This window comes from Labrus mixtus, chromosome 9 (assembly GCF_963584025.1).
Source record: "Labrus mixtus chromosome 9, fLabMix1.1, whole genome shotgun sequence".
Classification (NCBI taxonomy): Eukaryota; Metazoa; Chordata; class Actinopteri; order Labriformes; family Labridae; genus Labrus; species Labrus mixtus.
The window spans coordinates 24,260,686-24,278,440 of NC_083620.1; the positions used below are offsets into that span (position 1 = coordinate 24,260,686).

At 36.3% G+C, this 17,755-nt stretch overlaps 4 protein-coding genes across 4 annotated transcripts; 1 reads left to right on the forward strand and 3 right to left on the reverse strand.

Moving 5' to 3' along the window:
- Positions 1-832: 832 nt before the first annotated feature.
- Positions 833-3,435, reverse strand: LOC132979895 (putative gustatory receptor clone PTE03). Its single transcript, XM_061045727.1, has 2 exons — positions 3,246-3,435; positions 833-3,110 (listed from the first exon to the last, which is right to left on the reverse strand). Exon 2 carries the CDS (start codon positions 3,088-3,090, stop codon positions 2,146-2,148), a length of 945 nt encoding a protein of 314 aa, XP_060901710.1. The 5' UTR covers positions 3,091-3,110; positions 3,246-3,435; the 3' UTR covers positions 833-2,145.
- A 2,378-nt stretch (positions 3,436-5,813) lies between these two features.
- Positions 5,814-7,378, reverse strand: LOC132979896 (putative gustatory receptor clone PTE03). Its single transcript, XM_061045728.1, has one exon. The coding sequence runs from the start codon at positions 7,331-7,333 to the stop codon at positions 6,392-6,394; it is 942 nt and encodes a 313-aa protein (XP_060901711.1). The 5' UTR covers positions 7,334-7,378; the 3' UTR covers positions 5,814-6,391.
- A 2,431-nt stretch (positions 7,379-9,809) lies between these two features.
- On the reverse strand, positions 9,810-11,870 carry LOC132979897 (olfactory receptor 52B2-like). The gene has a single exon (XM_061045729.1). The coding sequence runs from the start codon at positions 11,794-11,796 to the stop codon at positions 10,858-10,860; it is 939 nt and encodes a 312-aa protein (XP_060901712.1). The 5' UTR covers positions 11,797-11,870; the 3' UTR covers positions 9,810-10,857.
- Positions 11,871-15,611: 3,741 nt separating this feature from the next.
- LOC132980732 (olfactory receptor 13H1-like) lies at positions 15,612-16,647 on the forward strand. The gene has a single exon (XM_061047030.1). The coding sequence runs from the start codon at positions 15,712-15,714 to the stop codon at positions 16,645-16,647; it is 936 nt and encodes a 311-aa protein (XP_060903013.1). The 5' UTR covers positions 15,612-15,711.
- Positions 16,648-17,755: the final 1,108 nt, after the last annotated feature.

Here is a 17,755-nt window from a genome sequence, read left to right on the forward strand (position 1 = left end):
TAAAATAAAGTTTGAAGATATTAATTAAAAGTGGGTACAGCTCTGGCTTGCTTTGAGCCAGCATTTCACCTGTTTTGTAAAAGATTTTAAGTCGGACATTAATTTTATTTCAGGTGGTAATGTGTTCCAGAGTTTACAGCCTTTGATGGAGAAGGCTGATTGACCAAACGTAGATCTACGATGTTGTACGCTACAGTCTCCATTCACAGTGCTTCTCGTTACCCTGTTTCCGTCCTGTTTTTGAACATATCTGGAGAGAGGTTCAGGGGCCAGATTGTTGATACATTTAAAAACAAGTTTGAGGAAACATAAGTGCATAAAGCTCTCAAAACTGAGTAGATTGTGTTTTTTCAGTATGTGACAGTGATGCCACCGGACAGTTTTTTTGTCCATTATTTGGAGGCTTATTAGTTCATGCTTGTACAAAGAGAGCAATGTTAACAGGCGTCAAACCTCATATGGGTACACAGACTGTAGTAATTGTAGTTAATTAAATACAGTATTTAAATGAACAAACTCTTAGCCTGTTCCAAATCAGGCCGATTCATTCATAGTGCCAGATTACTTTATCTGCTTCTATTGCACACATTTCTATGTTGTAGCTTATTATAAGCCAAATGGAGACGCATAAATGTTATTGCAATTTGAAAATGAAAAAGCAGTAAGTACATTTTAAAATAGTGAGGTGTAATATCACAATGCAAAGTGACGTTTCAATGATGTGATGTTTGAGTTTGTATTTTTCTTCTATGCTAGAGCTGAAAAACAAAGACAAAAATCAAAGAAAGAAAGAACAAAAGGTTTAACAAAGATAAGATAACCGTCTCAGCCTTGAAGACATGTGTTACGATAAAGCAGCATATTTAAGTGCCTTAAGATTTATTAGGAGGAAACGGGTTCAATCTGTGTATTTTGGACAAGTAGAGGGTTGAATGACAAGAGTATATTCACACAATACAAAAACACATCGACTATCTTCCATGGCTAAAAAGATTCATAACACACTTGAAGAGTTCCTCGACTGCCAAGAAATATAATAAAAGCACGGGTCAATGTACTAAATTATATTTTCATGCTGTTTTTTTCAGTTTGACTGATGGTGATGATACTGGCACCTTGTAAGCGTTACTTATCTTCCACCTCCCCTTAAAACAACCTGAAAGGACACAAGAGGGCAGAATATCTCACAAGAAGCCAAAGATTTCCTTTTTGCATGTTGGTGTTCTGATGGCGCCCTCTGCTGCTTTGAATTTGTGAACACACACAGTATGAAGGTGTGATTCCCTTTTTTTTGTGATATAGACTTTTGTGTGTTATTGAACTATCACCATTTCGTCACCATGACTGCACACCACATCAAACCACCTAGGTTAGGGACTAAAGGTATCTTAAAAGTCTCAATACAATGATTTGAATGTCTTCTGTTTCAAATGAAAATGTAAAACTCCAGTTTTAGGAAGTCTTGTCATTTCTTATTCCATCATAAATACACCAGAGCCTTTTTTTTTCATACATTGAAAAGAAAACATTTTGAGCGTTTCCCATTTAAACAAGAAAAAGTTATAAAACATGATATCAAGACAAGTCTGTTTAATTTATATGGTGCCAAATCACAACAGAGGTTATCTCTGGACACTTTTCATTCAGGCAGGTCGAGACCTCCCTTTAAACTATTTGTTTAATAAAAAATATTAATATGTACAATATTTGATGATCTTTAGATTTAGATATTACCATATGTATTTACAGGGTGGCAAACGTTAATGAGACAATGGATTCACATGTGAATAATTACATTTTGCATAATAAACAAAAATCTGCCAAAGGAAGCTGTGGTTTTGAGAAATTTCAGTTATTTTTGACAACAATTTGTACTGAATGAACCGATCAACTCGTTTTTGAAGGTTCAGATATTAACAGAGCTCTAAATTAAAATGCTGAAAAACAAAACTGTAAAACACTTTGACTTTGCTTTGCTGGGAGGAAAAAGGGGCAAATATAGGAGTGGCTGTAAGGTTAAAAGAAGTACTCTTTAAAGCATACTGCACTGTAGTTTCACACATGCATACTTTGAAAGTGAGAATAAAAGATAAAGAATAGAGATTTACATGCAGATACTTGCATGTTGCAAGTTTGAGCTTGCTGTTATAACGCACCAGATGGGAGGATTTTGTTTTTGATGAAGTGTACGAGTTTTTCTCTAATTTCTTGAGTTCTCAGTCCATAGATGATTGGATTCAATGTTGGTGGGAAAATTAGAGTGCACATCCCTAAAAACCTCCTGAGATGAGGTGAAATGCTTTTTATTCTGTACGATATGATTGTAAAAAGACCCAGACATTCCAGCAGGAGAAACACAGCCAGATGTGTTGCACACGTCTGCAGAGCTTTCGCTTTTGTGTCTGTACCTTTGGATCTGAAACATGCAACAAGAATCTGCAGATATGTGTACAAAATCATCCCGTTAGCGATCACCTGTGAGATAGCCACTAAGAACAGCCCATAGATGTTGTTGATGGTGGTGTCAGCACAGACCAGAGACAGCAGACTGGGATTGTCACAGTAAGAAAGTGTGAGTTCATACCGACAGCGCGGTAAACGCAACAGCAGAATGAAAAGCAAACCTATAGTGACTAAACTACACACCCACACACCTGTGATCAGTCTCATGACGTGAGCATTAGTCATTACTGAGTTGTATTTCAGAGGACAGCATATGGCAATGTATCGATCGTAGGCCATTGCAGTCAGCGTGAACACTGTCCCTCCTGCATAGATGTGGATAAAAAAAGCCTGGGCCACACAGGTGGAGTATTGCATCGTCCTGCTGTCTGTCAGGATTTGCTTAATGAACTGTGGGAAGAAAGCCGAGGCCCCTATGAGGTCATGGATAGGAAGGTTCAGCAGGATCAGATACATGGGGTGATGCAGAGATTTGTTCAGTACGATGGTGAGGATCAGGATGAGGTTACAGAAAAAGATGATCATGTAGCTCAGAGACGCAAAAAGAAATGCAGGAAAGACGACCTCGGTGGAGAGATTTAAGCCACGTAGCACCAAAACAGATGATGTGTTGTACAGCTGGATCATTTTCTTTTTGCTCCTTCCACCTAGAAAGAAAAAAAAATGTATTTTTTTTATAAAGTAGTGTAACTTTCTCATATACAACATCAGGACATATTACAACAATAATGCACGAAGACACAATCAAATCAGACTTTCAGATTTAAATAGTAAATTCTTACTGCTTCAGACAGAACTTCTGATAGATCACATATATTTCAGTTAAATTTCGCAGGCTGTATATTACCGACTGTATAAACATTAATATCACATTGTAGTCTTTTGGATTGACAGTGATTAACTCCTGGACTAAAATAAAAGAGGAAATATAGACATTACTAAATTCATTCACACATTCTCAATAATGCAAAAACCCAGCAGTACTTTCTATGGCTAACTGGGAGAATGTTCAGACGAATCTGCAGCTTTATAGGAGAGATCGTTGTGAAGCAGATCCTCGGAGATTAATCGCTCAACCTCAAAGTTGATCGTCAGTTTGTTTTGACGATGACTTATCGACAGGCTCCTGGGGGTTTGAAAGAAGATGAATGTATTAATGAAGACAACAGCACTCACACTCACAAGCCACCAAGTAACCCGCAAGATGACTTTCAAAAAAATACAATTATTTTAAATGGTTTTTTTTTCAGTTATTTAAAAAAAAAAAAAAAAAAGTATTTTACTTTGAAATGAAACGATATCATTAAGTGAAATAAAAATGTAATCACTGAGTAAAAATACTTAAAATGTAAGTTTGTAAATAGCAGTGAAGTGCTTAAGTCTAAACATGGAAATGACTTGTGCTCTGCTTCTAGCCTTTCTTAAAATAAATTCCTCTATATAAAAAGTTTATGGTTTCAAGGCAGGTGTATGCTTTTGTGTTGTTGTTGTTGTTGTTGTCTTTATTTTGTTTGGAAAGGCCTACTAGTGCACGTGTGTAATATGTTAAATGCCCTAACCACCTCCAGGGACAGTAGGGGTCTGCAGTCTCTGCCACCTTTATTTTGGGAGCCGTGAGCTAAAAAGTTTAGTAAACCCTGTCTTATAGGACACTTTGTTGGCAACAGTGAGATGTGTTGTCAGTGATTTATACAGACATTACTCATTTATGTCTTTCAAGGACCTTAAAGAAGAATACAACCCAACTGAAAAAGGGGGACTTCTGGAAGTATACAGCCAAGGGAAGGATCGGTCTTCTGACAGAAAAGGAGAGAGGAGGAGGAGATTAAGGTCCAAAAGCTTCTGCACTTAACACTCTGCTTCTGTTTTTTTATTTTATTTTTTTTTTAGGAAAATGTCAAAAATACGAACCAGAATTAATGACTGTTTATGACTCATTTAGAAAAACGTCCTTGATACTAAGATTATGGGGGACTTATGGTAGAAAATATTACAAATGTAGGCTGGGAACCAAGAGACAAAATAATTAAATGTATTCATTATAAGAGTGTAGTAATATTTACCCCACGCCCCCTCCCCCCCATTTAAACTATTTTAAACTGGCTTAACAAAGGATAATAAATGTTGGAAATATAGTAAAGAAGTGGGCATGTCTCTTTTTGCTCTGTGGGGCTGCTCCATGGTGCTACTTTATTTGTAGGCTTAAAGACTGGCTTTAACATCCTTTACCTGAGTCCCCAAAACTTTGTTTGTTAGGAGACACATCTTAAATGCCATCAGGTATCACTCAAGCAGAGTCAGTGCTTATAAAAGCAGGTTGAAGTGTAGTGGCCAAGCTTATTCTACGTAAGAGCCCTCATGAATTAGAGCGTACAGAGTGGCTTAAACCTTTGATTTTAAGATTGTCAGACTGAATTATATCCCAAACAAAACAAGTTAGAGATGGGAAGCATGTATGGCTCTTATTAGGATTGTAACAGTCTAAAGAGGGTATGATGTACTTTTGAACAGGATTTATGTTTTTAAAATTACAAAAGGTGAATATGTTTTCAAATGCAAGTTTTTCTGAAATATTGGAGTGCTGGGAGGGGAGGCATGAAGGTATTTTTATCTGAATGTACTTGTATGCACACACAGATTTAATGTTCATATATAGTATATCAGTGATCATCAACTGGCGGCCCGTGGGCCAAGTCCGACCCCCCCATAGCTTCCCATCTGGCCCCCAGAATATAAATAATCTCAGGTGATTAAACAATAAACATAAAAATAAAATCACAAGGCTGAAATACTCACATTAGATTTATGGAAGAAATTAGATTTCCCCTCTGACACCAACGTCTTCACATTGAGCTTGACTGCTGTCAGGTATATGTGCACAAATATTTTAAAGTTCGGCAACTTCAGTGTCTGTCAAGAAAAAAGCTGGCCCTTGAACAAATGTAGTTGATGACCCCAGATATATAAAAATTGTTCATACATACTGCATGTATATATATATATATATATATATATATAGAATGATATACAGTGTGTGTGTATGAGTGCGTGTATAAATGAGTGTTCTCAATTTGCTAAAATAAAATAAAAATTCTCAGAAACATTTTACTTTCTTCTGAATAAGATGTATTAATTTTCAGTTCAGTTCAATTTTTTTCTGTTTTAATTGTACCTATAGTAATCAAAAAATATTTAAAAAATCACATCTCATATCACATTGTACAAATTTGCCGTTGAAATCGTAAGGCGTTTATTTCATTACATACATTTATTAGAATAAAGTTACTTTTCAAAACTTTGACTGAGCAGAAAAAAAGATCTTTGCTGTTCTTTTGTACACAAATTCAAGTTTATATTTAAGAACACATTGAATAGTTGTAGACACAATGATACTACCCAATAAATAATCATGAATATATATATTTTTTTATTGAAGTATGGCATACTTGTGTGTCACTTTCATTTATTTACAGCTATCACTGTTATCATAAACCTGATCAAATGTCCTGTCTGAAAGGATCTGTCGTTATTGTAAGTCGTTCTTTGATATTAGTGCAAACGGATATTTTGCTCAATATTTATTTAAATGACTTATCACAGACATCTTTAGAAAAGAAACCTCAGCTGCTTCCAGTGATGATTTTTTAAAAGGTTAGAACAAATGAGATGAACATGACTGTGAATAGGATGATTTGCAATAGTCACAGCACATGTTTTCATTAAAAAAATTAAATGTGCAACATGCTGTATTCATCATCTTTACTGTAGGACAAACATATTAACATATATATAACACTCTAGTGATTAAATCATACTGGATTTGTCAGATATCATAGGTAGCACATTTACATTCACTAACAAAATAGATCATTTTATTCCCCACAAAAATGAAGAACACTTCATATGAAGGCCAAAACAGAGAAGTCGGTCACAACTTTGACACCCCTACATTTCTCTTTAGTAACATTTTAATGCTCTGCCTGAGCTCTGAGGTTTTCAGTCCATAAATAATCGGGTCCAAAAACGGGGGGAAAATTAAAACGGACACACCGAGGGCCCTCCTAAAAAAGGGCGACATGCTCTCAATGCGGTGAGAAATGAGTGTGACAAAAGTATTGATTTCTAGGATTAAACAAACGACCAAATGTGAGCCACACGTCTGAATGGCTTTTCTCCTGGCGTCAGACTGATTGTTCATTACGCATGTACGCAGAATCTGTGCATAAGTGTACAATATGATTAACAGCGGTCCGCCCTGGAGCACCACTATAGTAAATAATCCATAGTAGTTGTTCGTGCTGGTGTCCTCACAGACCAATTTCAATAAAGATGGATTATTACAATACAGATCTACAATATGAGTCCTACAGATTTTAAACCGTACAGCCATCAAAATCAAAGTGATTATTAGAGAAAAGTTAATGACCCATATTAAGACAATAATTTTTACCAAGTTCTGTGTACTCATGATGGAATTATACCTCAAAGGACAACATATAGCGATATATCTGTCATACGCCATGGCACTCAAGATCAATAGGTTTCCTGTTCCATAAACATGAACAAGAAAAGTCTGAGCTACACATGCAGGGTATGAAATCAGTCTGTTCTGCGTCAACATGCTTATAATGAGGTGAGGGAAAAAAGCCGTAGCCCCCACCATGTCACTGATGGGCAGGTTGAACAGCAGGATAAACATGGGCTTCTGAAGCTTTTTACACCAAACGATAGTCACTAATACCAACGTGTTACAGAACATAATACACAGATATGTTAAAGTGCTGAGCAGGAAAGCTGGGTACATCGACGCATTGGTTAAACCCAGTGTTTCCAGTTTGAGTAAAACTACTGAAGATGCATTTGTGGACATGATTGTACACAACACTTTGCACTGTACTGGGGTTTGTTAACTGGAGGTTCTTCTGCCAACCTATAGAGGAGCAATTTCCCACTGTAAAACAGAAAAAGCATCATAAATACCATCCTTCATAAGAAACAATCTGGAAAAAAATGAACTCTGCTTTGTAGTTTCTTACCTGCGACACTCTCCTGTACTCACCTCCACTCAAGTGGAACGTGTCAGAAGATGTGATGAAGACGACTCTGCCTTTTATTGACAATAAAGCACGAGAGTAGCCGTGATGAAACCCAGGAGGACAGTACAGGACACGACACATAGATGGTGAAAAACAAGTATGATGTATGCAGTTTTTTTTAAATATCATCTTTGAGTTGATTGTATTAATAGACTGAATAAAATAGTCAGTTGATTTACTCATTGAATGAATCCTTTCTCTTTTACCAACCAGCCACACACAAACATACATAAACATCATATTTTAGCGTCAGACAGTTTATGGTCTTAAAAATAATCTGACTTTTGAGTGTAGCAAACATTTATAATCAGCAAGACAACCACAATCAAGCATCAAATATAGATAAGATGCCTTTTTTTAAATTGCACTTTCGCACCCTGCTTACACATATTTAAAGAATAATAATGAATAACATGGCACAAGAATCATATCCTTTTTTCTAAATGTGTTATATAAGAACTGTTTGCAAATTTACATGAAGAAAGCTACATGTTGGGTTGGTAGGATGCATCTTAACTTGATGTTAAACAAAAACAGCAAATCATTTGTGATCAATAATCAATACCTTCTATTACGATAAAAGAGGACACATTATCACACGCTGATACTGGGCAAACTGATTCACATCTATGTGCCTGTCGTGTGCCAGCAGCATGTTTTTGGGGCCCTTTTACTTGTCGACTGAAAAAGGGAGATGTCCCGCACCTCGGATTGAGGGAGCCATCAGCTGTTTGGATATATTTAATGCTCGCTGCAGCAACAAGTTGAACAACTTGCAGTACTGTATGGAAAGCCTCTCTCTGCATGTGTGGGTTCCTTCTGGGTACTCCGGCTTCCCACAGTCCGAAGACAGTAGGTTAATTTGTGTCTCTAAATTGCCCGTAGCTGTGAATGTGAGTGTGACCGGCAGTCTCTATATGTCAGCCTTGTTATTGGCTGGCGACCAGTTCATGGTGTACCAGGTATGGATAAATATCAGGATCAAAAACCAAAGAAAGCTATCAATGTGTCCGTGTCCATTCCATAGACTGTATAAAGAATGAGCAGCGCAACACCTCGCCTGAAGTGAAGCCAAAGATTTAGAAATATATAACTCATGTATATACACCTAGTGGTGCAACCTGGACACATCGTCAGTGATGTGCCCCAGGGTCATCGGGTGTTTCGGGTCTTAACATCAGACACCCTCTCCAACCCAGCCGGGGGTGATCAGTCCCCGGATTGTGTCTAGGTAGCATACAGTGCCACGTGTCCTGCAGTATGCGAGCTTCCAGCCCGACCATACGCAACCGCACCCCCTCCATATTAACAGATAAGACATAAGCTGAATCAAAATGCTTTTTTCTGAGGTGTTTATTTTTAATACATTAATTATGCTCTAAAATGGTGAATGAATGTGGCTCCTGTAGCGCTGTGTGCTCCGGACAAGCAGAGGAGACTTGCATTAGAAAACGTACGCTAATATGAGTGTCAAAGAACTTCCATAACTGTGTGTGTCTTCTTCAAGCTGACACAAGAATGTGTTCTGCTGTGGACTGGATAACACCTTAGGGGTCTTTGCTGTTGTACCGCTAAGTTAAATGTGTGTTTTATCACAGCAGAAGCAGTACGCCATCAATATTGTGTCTCTTCCAGCTAATCCCTACTCTGACTCAAAATTCTTGATGTGTCTGCTCCCATCACAGGGGTACATTAGCTTCATCTTTATACAATGGAAGGAGGGTGAGGTGCACTGTCCATATCTATATACAGTCTTTGGTCCATTCAGATGTTCAAAGTATCTCCCATATCGTCCATTACCGTCATATTACCTGACAATTCATCCTAACAAAAAGAGTTGTACAGGAGCTACATAATGAGTAAAACGAATTACATCCAATAAAATATGACTTACTGTATTTTATCCCTTGAGCTCTTTGTATTTTTTATTTTTCTCATTGTCAACTGCACAGCTCCTACATTGCATCTTTTGTACATTTTGCTTTTTTTATTTTTTATTTTTTATATTTTACATTTTTAAATTCTATTTTATATATTGTAATTGCTTCTTATACTTTATTATTTAAGTTGTTGCTAGTTCTGCTTTATTTCCTTGTGAATTGTTTAGCACCAATACACCAAGATAGATTCCTTATATGTGTGAATATACTTGGCAATAAAACCCGATTCTGAATCTGATTTGTATGTGAAATGAGATGGAATGAGCAGGTAAAAAGCACACTCTGCATAACCTTTTCTTCAGCCTTTTCTTTCTTTCCCTCGCTTAAACTTTGCCTGACTATATGGAAACAGTTTTCATTCCACTGAGTTGGGTATGTGATACAATAAAAAAAGTATATTGTGTTGTTGTCCACCTTTAACACATTTTATTTCATCACTTGAAACATAAAGTACTTGGATATTTAGAATATTCCTCAAAACTCAATGTGTGCTGATCCTCATTTCCAAACATGCTGAGCAGCAGCTTATAATAAGCTTTAGACAAGACATCAAATATCAGACATGAGGATGTAACTCAAAAGCATTTAATCACAGTTCATCTGTCATCTATAATACAAACAACTTTTCAATTAAAACAACGACAGACACAGTGTGATGCTTCAAGACGTAAATATTTCAGCTTGATTTTGATGCTCTAATTCCTGCAGTGTGACTCATGGATGTAAACTTCAACCACATAAATATTAGAAACATGGAGTACTCTTAAATGAAAAAAAAAGTGAATAACTCAAATGATAAGCTAAAAAAAATCAAATGAGAAGAGAATATATCAAGTACACCACAGGTTTCATTTCTCAAACAGTTTCTCAAACGTTTTAAAATGAAAATCAAATAATTCTGCATGTCAGACTGGGCAGTATGAGGCTATGTATCTTTGTAAATTGTACATCAATCTACCTGAACTTTACAAAGAACTCTGCACACCAAAATACACACAAAACAAGAGCTGACATTTAAAATATATTTTTCCAAAGTTGTAAATTATATTAACAGTCAGTTAGCTCATTTTTATGTATGCAGTATTCTTCATTAGTTATAGGACTCTGGTTTTTCATTCCTCTTTATTTGAGGTTTGGGTTGAGCCTGTTTAACACAATTATCAGTCAGTGATCCTAAAAGACAGTTTGTTTCTGTAAAAAACTGAATGTCATAGACACGTTCAAGCTCATGGACAGTGGATTCTTCAATATTCTTTCAACAATATTGCTTACAACTGGTGTTCTCCTGGCATGGCACTCTGAAATCATGACAAAAAAAAAGACTTGAGTCAAACCTGTTATTCACCTTGTGTTGAGATTCACATGGATACTCTACCATTTTTTAAGATAGTCAGGAAAGTGTTTCGTATTTCTCTTGTGTACAACCCGTATACAAGCGGATTCAGAAGAGGAGGAACAAGAAAAATCAGCATGCCCATTATCTTTTGCAGGTCAGCTGAGACATTTTTGAACCTGTGAGATAAAATAGTAAAAGTTCCCACAATCTGAAATATGGTGATTATGACCAGCTGAGCCACACACGTGTTGATAGCTTTGGTCTTTGCTTCAGACCTCTGTGAAACCACGCATGTGATCAGAATCTTCACGTAGGAAAACGCCTGCACAGACACACTAACAGCCTGCATGACAGCGGTGTTAAACAATCCTATGATGTTATTGACCGTCGTATTTCCACATGTGAGCTTCAGCAGAGAGGGGTTATCACAGAACACATTCATAATGACAGATTTGCACCTGGGAAGTCTTGTCTGCAGAGAAAACAATGAAACGATCAGGACAAAATCAAGACCCCAAACTAGAGACACGATACAGATGACAACTCTGGGGGTCATGATGGAGCTGTAGCGTAACGGCATGCAGATGGCTGCATAGCGGTCAAATGACATGGCTGCAAGAATGAACAGAATTCCTCCACCGTACATGTGCAGCAGAAACGCCTGTAAGACACAGAGAGGATAGTACACCTTGTTTGTCTCTGTTACAATGTCTGACAGGACCTTTGGTAGCATTGCTGTTATTCCTATCAGATCATTGAGGGGGAGACTGAACAGGATGAAATACATGGGCTTGTGAAGGTTCCTCTTCACAATGATCAGAGTCAACAAGGTCAGGTTGCAAAAAACCACAAAAAGATAAATTGCAATGCCGAAAAAAAAGATGGGATACTTCCCTCCAAGTGGGATAACAAAAGGATCCAGAGTTAATTCAGCACTGAAATCAAGGGATTCATTTTCCATCTTTACATTTATAAATAAGAACAACAACAGTGTAATATATACATTATATGAAATCAGTGTCTCGAGAAGTAATGGATACAAAAGCTGATTAGCTGCACTGATGAAATGTTGAGAAGTAACCTGTCTCTGCTTTATTTATTGGCACCAAAGCCAGAACCCTTACTTGGTTACGTCACCTTTTGCTTCAGGGACTGTCAGCAGAACTGGAAATTTAAATATTGCAGGAATAATATGTTAGCATGAGTATCTGAGGCCTCCTTGTAGTGAAAACCTCAAATTTAACATTGTTAGAACTCACAAATTCATTGTGGTGTAAAAGACTTATCGTGATTACTGAATTTATTCCAAGCAAATTAAAAAGCTGACATGGGATGATGCATATCAGTGACAGCAATTTTGAATGACATATTCTCAACATACATAAATAAATCAATAAATAAAAGGTGGCTTCGTTTGTGACGCTGCAGAGCTGTTGGTGTTGTTAAATAAAGAGAGAAATACTAAATCAAGAGGCCTAAAAGAAGAAATATGGATGCCATCTGGATGAAGAAGATGCCAAAGTTTTAAGCTGCAATATAAAGTTTAATTATAGATATAATGTAAGTGTGGCTTTCTGATGACCTGTACATTCAAACACAACATTTACATGCATCTTTCGTCCAAATAGTGAAAGAAGGTTAGGCAAGGTTTCATCTTAAATTATAAAGAATGATGTTACAAATGTGGCAGTGTTTACAGACTCTTTTAAAAACCTTTTTTGACATTTAATCAACATTAACGTTTTCTGAAAAAACAAATTGACCAAATCTGGTTTCTGTTTATACATCAGATTGAGCCTTTAATGTTTGGAAAGTTGTACAGTCTCCTTTAAACCCGGAGTGTGTTTGATCGAGACTTCACTTTTATTTAATTATATAATATTATATTTGGCTGATTTAGGAGCCACACTTAGTCCTTTGTCCTTAGTACAGTACAGAGTTACATAGGTACAGTATGTGAAGTTTCCTCTTTATGTTTTCCTTATAATTTGAAAGGATGAATTTATATATGAATGATATATTAAAGGTGATTCGTCCCAATTCTTGTTTTATCCAACGTTTCAGCCAAATGGCAACTTACTATGTAACTACGTAGACTTCAAACTGTCAGAGTTACATCAGCTAGAAGTCTCATTACTTTGTCAAAACACTTTTATTAATGAGCCCCTCTGAGATATAGGTAAACATTGTGTTATTAACTGTTTCACTTTGTAATTAGTCCCCAGGCGTCGAGCAAACCTCCGGTCCATAATGACATTGTTTGTTTAATAAAACCCTAGAGAGGCAGTAACGTGAAGGTGTTGATGACAACTTGTAAACATTTGATTCCTTAACTCAAAATCTAAAATGTTTTATTTTGTAATACTTTTTAACAGATTAAATTCCTGATGATATAACAATATCAAAACCTTATCATTAAACCATCGGATTGCTTAGTGTGTGTTTGTCTTGCCCTTTACCTGCAAACTATTTAAAGGAGTCCAGTAGTAAGTCTTATATCCAATGGCTCGATCAATAAAAAGTGAATTACACATTATCTTTATGCTGTTCAGCCTTTTGTCTCTTATTGTTCGTATGTCCTGGAAGAAGAAAAAACTGTAATTAAAACAAAGCACTTAAGTGGTCACATCAGGCCTTTGGGATCAAGGACACACAAAGGACACACAAAGGACACACAAAGGACACCCAAGTGATCTGTTAGGACACTCGGACAACAGAAAAGACTAATCATCTCACCCAGGAGATTTGGAAACAATGGACTCGTAAATTCTCTGATAATTGATTTGACCCTCTCCAAACTTCAGGGGCTTTTTTTTATGAGTTTAGATGTTCTTTGTTTTTTTGGGGGGTTTTTTCAAACCAAACAAATCTACCATAGGTGGTTCATGGGCTGCTTCTACAATCAAGTCCAGTTACTGGCTGGTGACCTTTTAAACTCAGCAAAAAACCTCTGCATGCCATAAAAGAATCATCTGCTCCCTGAAGTTGTTGGGCCATAGTTCATCTCTTTTTTGGCCTTTTCCAGTGAAGCAAATTCTCAATAATGGCTGCAGGGGGAAATGTATTTGTCAAAAGTCACAGTGATCTCTTATGAAACATTTCAAGGCCATAAATCAAGATTTCCCTACGCAGGCAATCTCGAGGTGCAAAAAGCTGCAATTCCTGCTTTTTAATAGAATAGAATAGAATTACTTTATTGATCCCAAACTGGGAAATTGTGGCGTTACAGCAGCAGGTTATCCAATACACAATATGAGTAAAAAAACACAATATTAGCAAATCTAAACACAATATAATATTAAATACAAAGTAAATAAGTACTAAAAAATATCAGAACTAAGAATGTGAATATATACAACCAGGATTTAACTTAGCATTACTAGTCTTAAATAGGAAGATTAAATATGGAAGATTGAATGTAAATGTGCAAGAACAGAGTCATAAATGGTTGTAAATTAAATATGAAAGATTAAATGTAAATGTGCAAAAAACAGAGTCGTAAATGGACAGTATTGACATAAGTTAGAGTGCATGAGTGTAGACATATTATAAGCAGAAACTATACAATATAACAACTTAAAAATGTAACCGTTATTTAAACATGGTAATTTACCCATTGAGATTGGGGGGCTTGTTTAGCTCATGTTGTAGAGCAGGTACCAAATGAAATTAAGTTCTAGCAAAAGTTCAGTCAGGAAGACTACTAGTATATTCTTCATGCTGGTTTTCCTGTTCATTCTCATACTGTGTTGCATTCACCGTCCCACACACGCTCACTAATTTTCCTTCGTTCATCAGCTGTTCTCCTGACTGAATAACAGCTTTTTAATTACAGCAATACATCTTTTTATAATCACGTGATATGTGTCTAGATGTGAAGTTGCCACATTTAAATAAAAACAAAATAAAAAGAATCAATCAAACACAAAACAAAAGTGTTTCTCCTGTCCTAACAAGTTACTCCATAACAAATTGAGTAAGGCATTAAATGCTCCAAACAATAATTACTGTTCTACATGCTCAGAAACAGCATTGTCAGCAAATATCCTTAATTCACTTCAACAACTTAATTTGGTTAATCTATATAATTTCTTGAATTTGGAAAAGGCCTATTTTCTCAAATCTCTGTTGTTCAATAAATGCTTGGTTATTTTTTGTCTATAATTATGTTCCTCAGGATATACAGTATAAGCCCTGGACTCTTGTTCATAAATTTATTTCTTTATATATTTCCCACAAAAAAAAATCCCAATTATTGTTTAGCACACTGATTTGAAATAAGACTGACAAACATGACTTTCCATTTCAGATCTAGACAGTTTTGTTGACACATTCATGAAGTCATCAAAAAGTTGATTTCTGTGCACAGATGTGTTAGATTTGACCTCAGGGCCCTTTGGAATTAGACTTGGCCATTACTCTTCAACGCAATGTCAAATGTTCGCCACACTATAAAAGAGATGAAGATCTACTGTACCTGATGAGTCAGAATTTCTGCCTCCACAGGTGAGTTGGTGATATTGGAGAGGGAGTTGTGTGGCAGTCAAATTGAAACACTGTGAAAAGAGCTGAAAGTGTCTTTTTATCTGAGCATTATAAATGTAAATGTAAATATAAATGTACATGATAATAATCAGAATCATTGTGGTTTAACATTTTGTTACTTCAATGTACATAAAGTATCTCTATGCCTGATTTTATGTTTAAGGTAGAGTCAGTATTTGTTCATGAGGAGACTGAGAACGTAATAAGAAGGTACTGGTTTTAGACTTTGATTTAGATTTAGTTCATCAACGCTTTTATCCTGGAAGTTGTTTAGTATTTTGTGAATTGTTCATCTTGTTATCTCTTTTAGGATTTCATATAATTAAACAGAATGAAAAGCAACATGACAGCTGAAGGTGAAATCCTTGAGATCCAAGGCTTTGACATATCACCAGAGTTCACGTATCCTCTCTTTTTCTTACTGCTGTTCGTTTACTTCTCCCTGCTTTTTTCCAACATTGGAGTCCTTACGCTTATCATCACTGAGAAGAGTTTGCACCAGCCGATGTACATGCTTTTCTGTAACCTGTCTGTCAATGATCTGATCGGTAACACAGTCCTGCTGCCTCAGCTGATGGCTCACATCATTTCAACAGAACGCTTTGTCACCTTCAGACAGTGTGCAGTTCAGGCATTTTGCAGCCATACGTTCGGCTCTGCTTCACATATGATCCTCGTCATTATGGCAATAGACAGATATGTTGCAATATGTCACCCTTTAAGGTACAGCTCAATTATGACCACCAAAACCGTGATCGGGCTGTCTGCTACAGCATGGGGGGTGTCTCTACTGCTCGTTTCTGTTTTGATTGGTCTCACAGTGAGGCTGTCTCGCTGTAGATCACTTATTCAAAATGCTTACTGTGACAATGCTTCTCTGTTCAAACTTTCCTGTGATGACGTATCAATCAACAACATCTATGGACTCTTTTTCACCGTGCTGCTGTTCAGCTGCTCACTGGGAGGCATAGCTATCACCTACTTTCGGATAGCTCTCATCTGCTGGATTAAGAAAAACAAAGAGTTGAACAACAGAGCGCTGCAGACGTGTGCCAGCCACTTGGTTCTTTATCTCATAATGCTGTGGTCGGGCTTTTTAACCATCATATTACATCGTTTCCCAGATTACCCAGATCTAAGGAAGATTGCATATATTTTATTTCATGTGGTCCCGGCAAATTTAAACCCAATCATTTATGGGATGCATACAAGGTCATTAAGAGATAAAATCATTCAAATAATGCAGAGAAAAGTGACTACAACGTAACTCCTTATGTCCTCTGATTATGCTTAACACATGTAATTTGTCTCTCTTGTTATATGTGCTCTAAAGCCTATTTTTGACTTGACCATAATGTATATTTTAAACAGGGATGCCTGATTAAGTTGAAATCTATATTTAAGTTTCAGTTCACCATGCTGACTTTTTATAAATATCTAAAACCCCTGATTTTCAAGATCTGAAAATCAGAAAGAGACGAGAACAACACAAAATCAAGAAACATCCTTGTCATATTTATGCTAATGCTGTGTTGTTAATGGCAGTAGTTCGTGAACCATAATGTGTGCAGACTTTATTTTTACCAGCTCCTCTGTGCTTTATCCCAGTAACAAGCAATCACCAAAACTTTGTGTCTTCATGCTAAAATGTTGTGTTTTGATTCGTGTTCATTCATGTTTATTGTTGAAAGTGTATATGATAAATCACAAAGAAAACAAGTTGACTTCCTCTTTCCTTATCTATTTAAATGATGTGGAATAATAAAGTTGCATACGTCAATTCTTTTGTCTTCAAACTCTAAAGGATGAATAATATATCTTAAACCTAACCCAAATTAATCGAATGCAATTTATTTTTTTAAATCAACATGTAACTTTTCCTTTAATATACATATGACTGATGCATATTTTTCTTTGTCTTCTTCAATGGCAATAAGAGGATGTGTTACCTGTTTTTATTTAAAGCCTGCAAACGTATAACAACTGACTGCCTGCACAATATTTGAAGTAGTGAATCCTGCAAGATTAGATACATTTTATTTCTTCATAAGCAGAAATGCAATTAATATTCCCAGAAATTCGGTTCATGTCTTCCCTTCATGTTTGCTGTACTGAGAATGTATTTCAGTGGTGTACCCCTCCGTTACTTGGATGATCTCTTCATTAATCAAAAAAAGTAATTCAATAATCACGACAGCGCTTAGATTCATATTTGTTAAAAAGCACTTCTCCTCGTCTCTGAACTGATGGGCAATTCACTTTTCTGTAAACACTTTTTGAATCAATGTACAATCCCGCTGAGTAATCATTTCATTTTCCCAGTTATTCAGATTAAAAGTTCATTTGCAACATAAAGTCCCAGGGATAATACTGTG

Coding starts and splice junctions, on each gene's coding strand:
- LOC132979895 (XM_061045727.1), bottom strand. CDS start 3,090: ATGATCCAGCTGTACAACACATCATCTGTTTTGGTGCTACGTGGCTTA.
- LOC132979896 (XM_061045728.1), bottom strand. CDS start 7,333: ATGTCCACAAATGCATCTTCAGTAGTTTTACTCAAACTGGAAACACTG.
- LOC132979897 (XM_061045729.1), bottom strand. CDS start 11,796: ATGGAAAATGAATCCCTTGATTTCAGTGCTGAATTAACTCTGGATCCT.
- LOC132980732 (XM_061047030.1), top strand. CDS start 15,712: ATGAAAAGCAACATGACAGCTGAAGGTGAAATCCTTGAGATCCAAGGC.